General features: G+C 46.2%; 1 protein-coding gene across 2 annotated transcripts in view; it reads right to left on the bottom strand.

The window, feature by feature from the left end:
- Positions 1-751: 751 nt before the first annotated feature.
- The window catches only part of MAP2K7 (mitogen-activated protein kinase kinase 7), a 2,576,186-nt gene continuing 2,566,167 nt past the window's right edge, over positions 752-10,770 (bottom strand). For both annotated transcript variants that reach the window (XM_044084531.1, XM_044084532.1), the window contains one exon: positions 752-1,522. In XM_044084531.1, coding sequence (XP_043940466.1) covers positions 1,385-1,522 — 138 coding nt within the window. In that variant the 3' untranslated portion in view covers positions 752-1,384. The remainder of the gene's footprint in view (positions 1,523-10,770) is intronic.

Here is a 10,770-nt window from a genome sequence, read left to right as displayed (position 1 = left end):
TTAAAAAATAAATAAATAAAACTACTGCACTATGCTGCAAGTGGGGGACACAAAATGTATTTCTTCTCAATACATACTCCTTTCCCTTTCATGCCAGACTCTAAAGAACAAGACAGAAATTACTACCTTAGGTGTAATGAAGCAGAATCAAGGTTTTTGTCTTTTACTCCTTCCCCAGGAGGGCAAAGTACAATATATATATATAAAAAAAAAAAAAAAAAAAAAAAGACATATAATATACAGCTGGCTTGAAACTCAAATGAACCATCTGTCCGATATGCACTGCTGTGCCTGAACAGGAAAGAATTCTGAAGTGTATGACAGAAATATATAAACAGGGTAGTTCACATTCCCAGACAACAAATAGCTCATATGGGTCTTGGTCTGCAGAATAACCAATGCAGGACTCCAGGCCATGTTTTTTTTTTTTTTTTTTTTTTTTTTTATAAGGAAAAATCAAGTCCTGGACTTGTGTCACCACACCATATCTGGAGAAGTGCCATCAATACATATGTAAAATACCACAATGTCATTACCTTTTCATTGAGTATCCTTTCCTTTCCATCTGCTTATGGAGCTGATTTGGAAGGGACTTTGTGTATGGTGTTACTGTTACTAGCTAAAAAAAATCCTAATGTCTGCGCAGCAGACTTTGAACTTGACAAACTTGCATAAAAAAGCCTTCCCCACAAGGACACATTCTTGAGTAGCTCCCAAATTTAACAGAAGCATCTTAAAAACAGTCATAATGTGTAAGAATAAATCTTTTATACTTTCTAACAGGACTTTTGTCCACCGCATAAAAACTGGGAATCTGAAATAAAAACAAAATAAAATGAAAAACAAAAAAAGCAGCAGAAATCCCCAAAATGGTAAAATGCTCCAGTATACCATAAAATCTAGATGTCTGCTTGCTGATGCAGTTAAGAACCTGCATTGCCTACGAAACTGCTACACAATAAATTAGGGAGAATTCTGTTCCATGACTTTTGTTCACAGTGCATAATCCGGTTTAATGTCTCATAAACAGACAAAACAGAGGAAGCATACTGTCCAGATCCAGGTCTTTAAAAGTCTGTCAGCTTAGTTGTCTTTTTCATTGCTTCTTGCAAACATCAGAGGCTAATAGGCAAAGCGCGCCTCATTCCTTCAAGTTGCTCATGTTGAGTGACAAAAACTATCAAAGTCCTGGACTCAATCTTAACAGAAGCAACAGCTCACACTTCAGACCACAAGGAAAAAAACTGGTCAAACTTGAGAACAGACAGTGGGTTACATATCAAAGCAGTCACTGCATAAGTCTTGTCTGACACTGCTGCTGAGTCTGTTGTTGCCTCTGTAAGCTTCTGGCATGGGCCCCCTGAGAGCAGTCCTTTCCATTTGGCTACCTTGAAAAGAATGGCAGATGGTGCTGACTAAGTATACTGCTTGTTCTTGGTGACTCTGTCTTTGCCATGACATCTGTAAACCAGGATGCAACATCTACTTCCAGTGTCTCGTAACGTTTAATGAAGTTGTGTTCCTTTATTAAAAAAAAAAAAAAAAAAAAAAAAAAGTGAATATTGCATTTCTCTGACCTGTGACATTAGTAATGAGAAACAAAACGTATGCTTTTCAAGTCATTTTAAAACATTGTCACATCAAGAATCTGCCCTGGAAAAAAAAACAAGATGCCTTACGAAATCTGTCTAGTCCACAAGTCCGCTCTTAACCGGATCATAGCACCCCACCCCCTCTAAACCCTTTTATTTCCTATCAGTTTAAACCACCTTCAAGCATTTGTCTCTATCCTTCCTGCTCGCTTAGTTCTCTTCTCTGCTTTCACACACACTCACATAAACGGTTTCACTTAAGTCTCCTTCATTACTGTCCTTGTCCTGATTGTTTCAGATCTGTTTTACTTACCATGCTTAAATTCACAGTATTGCACACCCCCTCACAAAACTCCTCTTCCCTGGACTCATTAAGTATTTCTGTAATTATTTACTTATTTTTTTTTTTAACTATTTTTATGGCCGGATACGTAAGGCTACAATGCAAATCTTTTTTCAGCTTCAATTAGGGTCACAAAAGGCAAAGGCAAAAGCATGCATCACCCCAGATTTATATAAAAAAGAATTTATGTACTCACCATAACGTTCCATCTGCATTGTTGATTTTTCCTCTCTCCTAACATATGAGTCCACATCAAACTCGGCTACTACTAAGCTCGTGGCAACCAAAAAGCTCTTGGATACCTCCCCATTACCCACAATGCATCTCTCCCAGTTTCCTCAGATCTTGTTTGCTAGAACTATTACCACAGAAGAATGAATTAAATTTTTATGCTAAAAGGATTTTAAGGAGACCACTTCTGGAGCACTGGAAATAAACAATGACCTGAAATTCCCTTCCTGTTCAATCAGAAAACCAAAGGAAAGGTGTTGGAGGGAGGGAAAGTGAGGAGAGAGGAAAAAACGACAGTACAGACGAAACATAATGGTGAGTACATAACTTCTTTATCTGATATTGTCAATTTTTCATCATCACATATGGGACCGTGTCCCCAGCTACCTCTTCCCCGAGTAGACTCACGGGAGAATGTTCTTCAGAACCATCGAACCAAAGGAGGCTCTTCTCCTGGAGACCAAATCTAACTTGTAATGAGTGATAAAGGTAAGATGGTTTGCCCATGTGGCTGCTGCACAAATCATCCATGGAGGCATTTGTCTGGAAGACTGCAGATGTGGCCATAGCCCTAGTTGAGTGAGCTCGAACAGATTTAGAAAGATTTATGCCTTTTGAGGTGTAAATGAAAGAAATGCAATGAGAGAGACATTTTGACAAGGTAACTTTGGATACTGAAAGGCCTTTCCAAAGGCCTGAAAAGGCAATAAACAAATGGTTGCTTTCTGAAACTCTTAGTCCTATGCAAATAGAAACATAACAGTCTATGAACATCTAACAAATGTAGAACATATTCACCCTTACTGCTAAAATTAGGGAAGAAAACAGGCAAATGTATCGTCTGATTAATATTTGTTTGTGAAAACATTGGGCAGAAAGGAGGGGTTGGTATGCAAACAGGCTCTGTCTTTATGAAAAATCAAATATGGAGGCTAGGAAGATAGTGCCTGAATTTCTGATATTCTTCTCGCAGATGTGATAACCCCCAACAAGATAGTCTTCCAAGATAGGAACTTAATATCACAAATGGCTGCAGGTTCGAAAGGCGGTTGGTTGAACAATCAGATGTACCAAATTAAGGTCCCAAGGGGGAGAAGGATCCTTATGGGGAGGCCTTAACAGGGTCCTTTTTAAGAAGACTTTGCAAAGTTTGTGGGAAATGAGAGAAGTTATCTATCCCAATGTGAAAATTTGAGATGGCTGCTAATTGCACCTTAACAGTAGAAGCAGCTGGTCCATTAATGAACAGGTGGGCTACAAATTCTAGAACAGAGTGAATAGGGGCCGTGAGAGGATCCACATTCAATTGTTCAGCCCAAATTACAAACCTCTTCCATTTACTCCTATAGAGTTTTTGGATGACTTACGGGAGGGCATCAAAATATGACGGACCGGCGAGGAGAGGATAGGTTGTCTGGCAATCAACAGAATTGGGGGAAACAAGCTATCAGCTTGAGGTTGTGAAGGCTGGGATGAAGCATTCCTGTGGAATGTGACAGGAGGTCCAGAAAGGGTTCCAGAATCCAGGTTCTGTAGATGAGGCCAGAGGAAAGGAAACCAGATTTGAGGCCAATACAGGGCAATGAGCATTACCATTTTCAAACTGTTGACTTTCTGAAGGAACTTGGGAATCAGGGGAATGGGGGGAAAGCATACAATAGACCGGGAGGCCAATCATGTATTAGAGCATCCTTCGAGGACTCCCCCAGTGGGGGGATTACAGTGAAGTAGCTGCTACATTTGATGTTTAGGCAAGAGGTAACGAGATTGCAGCAAGGCTGGCCCCATGTGCGAAAGAAATAAGTTATGTACTCACCATAACTTTCCATCTGAGTAGTTCTACTTCATTTGTCTTCAACCTGTGGGAATACGGATCCGAGCCGGCAAATTCACAAGCATCTGCTCTGAGCTCCAAGCACGCCCCGTACCCATAATAGACCAACACCACCTTCCTTCCCGCAGATCGAGTTTGCTGCATCCTAAACCAAACAACCCGACCCAATACACCTTACCACACACAATTTGTGCCACCACTCGAAATATAGACCAAAGCAGCGAAAAAGCGTGCTCTACTACATGCCAAGATGGTAAAGGCCAGGGGGAAGGAGGGAGGGATGGTTGAAGCCAAATGAAGTAGAACTACTCAGATGGAACGTTATGGTGAGTACATAACGTCTTTATCTGAAGTAATTTACTTAATTTGATCTTCAACCTGTGGGACAGAGTCCCCAGCTACTTATACACCTGGGTGGCCCTCATGAAAGGATACTCCGGAGCACCACAGAGGCAAAGGATGCTCTCCCTCTAGATATCAAATCCAATTTATAGTAAGAAATAAAGGTATGAGATGAGGACCAAGTAGCAGCAGAGCAAATGTCATCTAAGGGTACTCTAGACCAAAAGGCCACGGAAGTAGCCATGGACCTTGTGGAATGAGCTCTAACCTGACCAGGAGGAGACAAGCCTTTGTCCTTGCATATCTGAAAAATGCAGAGAGAAATCCACCTAGCAATGATCACCTTGGAAATGGGTTAACCCAAAACAGGTTTAGAGGAGGACACAAAAAACTGGTCAGATTTGCGAAAGGGTTTGGTCTTGTGTAAACAGAAACGTAGTTCTCTATGAACATCTAACAAAGGCAACTTGTATTCAGCTTTATTTTTGAAATTTGGAAAGAAAACAAGTAGGCAGATTGATAGTCTGATTGATACTGATCTCAGATGCTACGTTTGAAAGAAAGGAGGGCTTGGTATGAAGAGAAACCCTGTCCTTACGGAAAACCATATATGGAACCTTGACAGACAATACCTGAAGTTCTGAGACCCTCCTAGCCGAGGTGATTACCACTAGGAAGGCCATCTTCAAAGACAGAAATTTAAGATCTGCAGTAGCTGCAGGTTCAAAAGGGGGGGGGGGGGCAACCAGAGCTTGCAATAGGATTTTGGACCAATGTAAGAGAAATGTACCTTTGATAAAAGCTTTACACAATCTGAAAGAAGCCAAAGAAGCCACATTCTCACCAATGTGGAAATTAGAAATGTCAGCTAGTTGAACTTTCACTGTACACGAGCTAGCCCCGTTGAAAAATGTTTGCCAAAAAAATCAAGGACAGCCGGAACTAGAGCTGTGAAAGGGTCTAAATCCCTTTGAGAAGCCCAAATGGAAAAGCGCTTCCATTTGCTATGGTAAATCTTCCTGGTGGATGATTTAAGGGCTGCCACCAGAATAGTCTTGACTGAAGAAGACAAACCGGGATTCCTAGCAATTAAGGGAACTGGAGCAGCCAAGTCATGAGCTTCAGACTGTCCAGGTTCAGATAAGGGACCCTCGAGGGGCGAGAGATGAGATCCGGAAGGGAATCCAAGGAGGAGCTAGAAGATGAGATCAGAGGAAGGGAAATCATACCTGGCGAGGCCAAAATAGGGCAAAGAGGATCACTTTGTTCCCCAGTCGACATGCCTTCTGGAGGAACTTTGGAATAAGAGGTAAAGGATGGTAAGCATAAAGAAGACCGGGAGGCCTAGCATGGACTAGAGCTTCTCTGGGGGATTCCCCCGGTGGGGGGTTCAGACCGAAGAACTCACTGCACTTCGTATTAGAAGGAGATGCGAAGAGATCGCAGCAAGGCTGACCCCACACTAGAAAGATCTGCTCCACTACAGAAGGATTCAGAGACCACTCGTAAGGTGTCCGAATAGTCCAGCTTAGTTTGTCTGCCATTATGTTGGACCGTCCCGGAATGTGCACTGCTACCAGAAAACGACTGGTGGAGATCACCCATTCCCAAACTCTCAGGGCCTCACGACAGAGGGGGTAGGATTTGGCCCCTCCTTGTTTGCTGATGTACCAGACCATGGACATGTCTGACTGTATTGCAATAGTTCCTAGAGGGAGAAAGGCATGAAGGGCCTGCAACTCTAAAAGGACCGCCCTCATCTCTAGAACATTTATATGCAAACTGGTCTCGATCGGGGACCACATACCTTGAACTGTCCTTCCTGAGTATTGCCAACCTAGCTGGGAGGCATCCGTGGTCACTGTGACTTGGGCAGGAGCTGTGACAAAAGGTTGTCCTTTCAGTATTTCTGAAGAATGCATCCACCAGAGGAGGGACGACCTGCAGACTTTGCTTATGTGCATCAGATGTGTCAGTAAAAGATCCATCACAGACCATTGCACTGCTAGAGTCCACTGTAGTACTCACATATGTAAACGAGCACACGGCAGAAGTGTGATCCTTGCTGCCATAGAACCTAGGGCCCTTAAAACTAACTTGGCTGAAGGGAGATGGGACTGATAGATGAAAGCGACATGCATCCGTAAGCTTCAAATTCTCTCTGAAGTCAGGAAAACTTTTGTCTGCAAAGTGTCTATCCAAGATCCAATGTATTCTATATCCTGGACAGGGTTTAGAAGAGATTTGGCTGCGTTGACTGTAATTCCTAGACGGTGTGCAAGACATAGGTAATAGTCTCTGGTTTGGCAAAGTAGACGCTTGGTGGGAGCAGCAAGGAGCCAATCGTCCAGGTAAGGGTAGACCTGGATTCCCTGAAGCCTCAGGTGAGCCGCTACCACCGCCATTACTTGGGTGAACACCCTGGGGGCTGTGGTGAGACCAAAGGGTAAGGCTCAAAACTGGTAATGATTGGCCCCTAGCTGGAAGCGGAAGCACGTCCTGGAGCTTCTGTGCATCTTTATGTGATAGTAAGCATCCTGGAGATCTATCGAGCACATCCACTCGCTCTCTTGCAGGTAAGGCAGGATGGACTATAATATGACCATCTGGAACTTCTCTTTGGCAACTGACAGGTTCAGGGTTGACAGGTCCAGAATGGGCCTCAAGTCCCCTGACTTTTTTGGCACCAAAAAGAACCTGGAATAGATGCCTGATCCGGACTGATCTCGGGGGACAGGTTTGATGGCTCGCTTCTTTAGCAGCTTGATTACCTCTAGTGCTGCTGCCTCCCTTTGCGCAAGTGGTACATCTGGGAGGTGTTTGGGTGGAGTGGGAGGAACCACAAACAGGAATGAATAACCTCTGGATATTATCTGAAGCACAATGGTCTGATGACATGGATTCCCATGCCATCAGGTGCAATGACAGGCGACCCCCGACTGCCTCAAGAGCAAAGCAGTCAGGCAACCCCTCATGGCTGCTGCGCAGGCCTGTCTGAGAAAGGTTCTCAAAACCCAAAATTCCTCAGACCCCCTCTGCCTCTGGGCCGGAGTCTGCCTTGTCCCCCTCTGCCTCTGGGGAAGAAGAGCCTTGAGTGTCCCGGGAAAACGGAGACTTCCAGAACCACATTTTCTTTTGCCCTCGCTGATTCCAAGAAAAGGATCTCTGAGGGTTCGAGAAGCGGATTCTGATGGCAGACAGTGTCTTCCCGTCCTTTTCACTCTGGACCAAAGTGGCATGGACGGTCTTTACAAATGGGGAAGCGCAGTCATAAGGGGCATTCGCAAAAGCCATCTTGAAGGGTTCCATGAACTGACACAATTTGAGCCAGGCATGAAGCCTCATGGCAAAGTCGGACCCAGCTGCCCTAGCCACTCCCTTGGTAGCGTGTGAGAGGAGGCACCTGGACGTATTAGAGACCGCTTTCAAGGTGGCCAACCTCACGGAGAACGTACGCCTGTCTTCCTGCAACATGGACTGTAGGGGCGACTCAGCTAGTTCCTTAACTAAGTCGCACTGTAGTTATGTAACATGGGCCAGGTAGTTAAGCGCCCTTATAGAAAAGGTTGCTGAAGCATACACCTGCTTACCTAGGTGATCCATTGTCCTAGAATCTCGGTCGGGGGGATGGACCGAGGAACTCTCCTAAGCTAGTTCCCTCTTGGTGGTGGGTGTTACCACCATAGTGTCTAGCAAGGACCCTTTATTCCAAGCAGGTTTGTCCGCAGGGGGGCTTAAAATTTTATCTGGGCACTTTGGAATTGGCTCCACGGTGTCTGGTTCCTTCCAAGCTCTCGAGGTGACCAAGTTCACTAAGAGATCAGTGGGGTGGGCTGGGGACACCCAGGAAGTAGATGGGCTCATGCCGAAGGCCTCCAGGAACATAGACTCATCCGAGGAAGGCTTTGGGGCAGACCAACCTCCCCGCTGGTGCAGTAGATCCATGATGTCTCCAAATGAGACATCCTTAGGAGGTGATCTGGGGGAACCTTCTCCTTCCTCCAAATCGGTGTCCTCAGTGAAGGACTAAGGAGAGGAGTCCAAGTGCCTCCTCTTCCATGTATGCTTGCGAGGAACCTCTCTGGTGGTGTTTTCTGGAGCGGGCTCGCAAACCACCTGATGATCCTCAAGGGGAACCGTCTGGGGCTCCTCGAGCATGGGCTGTCCCTGCGGTAAAATGACAGAAGTCGCAAAAGGAGTCAGGGTGGAATCCGAAGAGATAGTCAGGGGTCTCGATCCACTGGAGAGAACCCCTTTCCACCATGCTGAATGCAGAGAGTGAGCGAGCTTCCTGGGACAGCAGTAAGGAAGCTGCTCTCCCTGGATCTGACGAGGGGATTGGAGCCAGGCCTGAAGGGGACAGAGCATTAAGGAGATGGCCGTGACCTGACAAGGTCGGCGCCGACAGGGAAAATTCCACCCGTCAGATCAGACACCCAAGGCTATGGCTCTGAGAGCCACTCGGATCCGAGCTAGTCGGTCCGATGCCCTCCGGGTATCTGCTGGTGTCGAGGTAACAGGTACCATTGGCGCCGGCCCCCAGACTCCGAAGCCTCTTGGATCCAGATACTCTGAAACCGGTGGTAGGATTAGAGAAGGAGAAATAGCTGTAAAGAAGGGAAGCCAGCTCCCCCCCTCCAGAGGGAGAGGGGGCTGGCAAGGCTCCCATCTGTATTTTTGTAGGAATAAATCTCTGCATCATTTTATCCATGTCAGCTTCGGATAAACTGCGGGTGCACCGCGATGATGCTATGGACTCTGACCCAGCAGGTCGGTGAGCTGAAGCCCTAGAAGATGACCTAAGCTCTTCTGGCTCTGGCTAAAATCTGGGCAATCAGAGCCAAGGGGAGTCAGGTCGATGAATGGCCTGAATTTTTGGAGGAGGCCCGGCTGGAGCCGAACAATCCAGGGACCTCTTGGATCCAGATACTCTGAAACCGGTGGTAGGATTAGAGAAGGAGAAATAGCTGTAAAGAAGGGAAGCCAGCTCCCCCCCTCCAGAGGGAGAGGGGGCTGGCAAGGCTCCCATCTGTATTTTTGTAGGAATAAATCTCTGCATCATTTTATCCATGTCAGCTTCGGATAAACTGCGGGTGCACCGCGATGATGCTATGGACTCTGACCCAGCAGGTCGGTGAGCTGAAGCCCTAGAAGATGACCTAAGCTCTTCTGGCTCTGGCTAAAATCTGGGCAATCAGAGCCAAGGGGAGTCAGGTCGATGAATGGCCTGAATTTTTGGAGGAGGCCCGGCTGGAGCCGAACAATCCAGGGACCTCTTCCTCCTATCTGCCTTATTCTCTCTCTCTGGCCTTACAATGCTCTCCTTCCACAGGCATGGAGGTAGGAGGGTGAGTCCCAGCCTGGGAGGGAGAGGGATGGTGCTGAAGAAGTTGTCACAGCCGTGACCGAAGAGGTAGTGGAAGCAGCTGCCTCCACTGCAGGAAGGAGACCCTTCATTACCAGCTTTGCCCTACGATCTTTTAGGGCTCGCAGATTAAAGCCCGCACAAATACTACAGCCCGAAGAAAGATAGGCTACACCTAAGCAAAGAGGTGACAGTGTGGCTGTCGGCAGGCGACAGTTTATGGCCACACTCTGTGCACTTTATAAATACTTGTTTTGGCTGATCAGCCATCCCAAAAATAACGAGAGACAAAGCCTCGCACTAACCCACCACATGCTCAAGATATACACACACACGCACACACACACACACACACACACACACACACGCACACACACACACACGCACACACACAGCTGAAAGGGGAAGGGAAACTAACAAGAAACTTTTCTAACATGACGAACCAGCGAGGGGGAGGAAGAGGGAGAAAAACCTACATTACTAATATCCACACAAAAAAAAAAAACTATTAAATTTACGCTAGAACTTTCAAATCACTACTCGCAGCACTGGAGCTCAGAGACCACGATGCAAGCAATAGCCGCGGCAAACGAGATCTGGGGGAAGGAAAGTGGTGGCGGTGTATTATGGGGTAGGGGGAGGAGCTCGGAGCAGATGCTTGTGAAGTTGCCGGCTCTGATCCAATACGGATCTGTATTCCCAAAGGTTGAAGATCAAATGAAGTAAACTACTTCGGATATGTTCTTCGCTACCTTCTGGTTGAGGGACCACTCATGAGGCATGAGGATGGCTCTGCTCAACTTGTCGGCTATGACGCTGGACTTTCTCGGAATGTGCGTTGCTACAAGAAAGTGGCTGGATGAGATCTCCCATTGACACACAGAGCTTCTTGATACAGAGGGTATGATCTGGTTCCTCCATACTTGTTTATGTACCAGACCACAGACATGCTATCTGACTGGATTCACTACTGTTCCCACAGGAAGAGCAGTCTGAAATGTCTGCAACACTAGACGCACTCCCCTCATCTCCAGGATGTTTATGTGGATGAGGTTTCTTGGAC

This window comes from Protopterus annectens, chromosome 9.part0, assembly GCF_019279795.1.
Source record: "Protopterus annectens isolate FY-2018-M chromosome 9.part0, PAN1.0, whole genome shotgun sequence".
Taxonomy (NCBI): Eukaryota; Metazoa; Chordata; order Ceratodontiformes; family Protopteridae; genus Protopterus; species Protopterus annectens.
The sequence above is the reverse complement of the archived record's forward strand: the minus strand, read 5'-3'. Positions and strand labels throughout refer to the sequence as shown.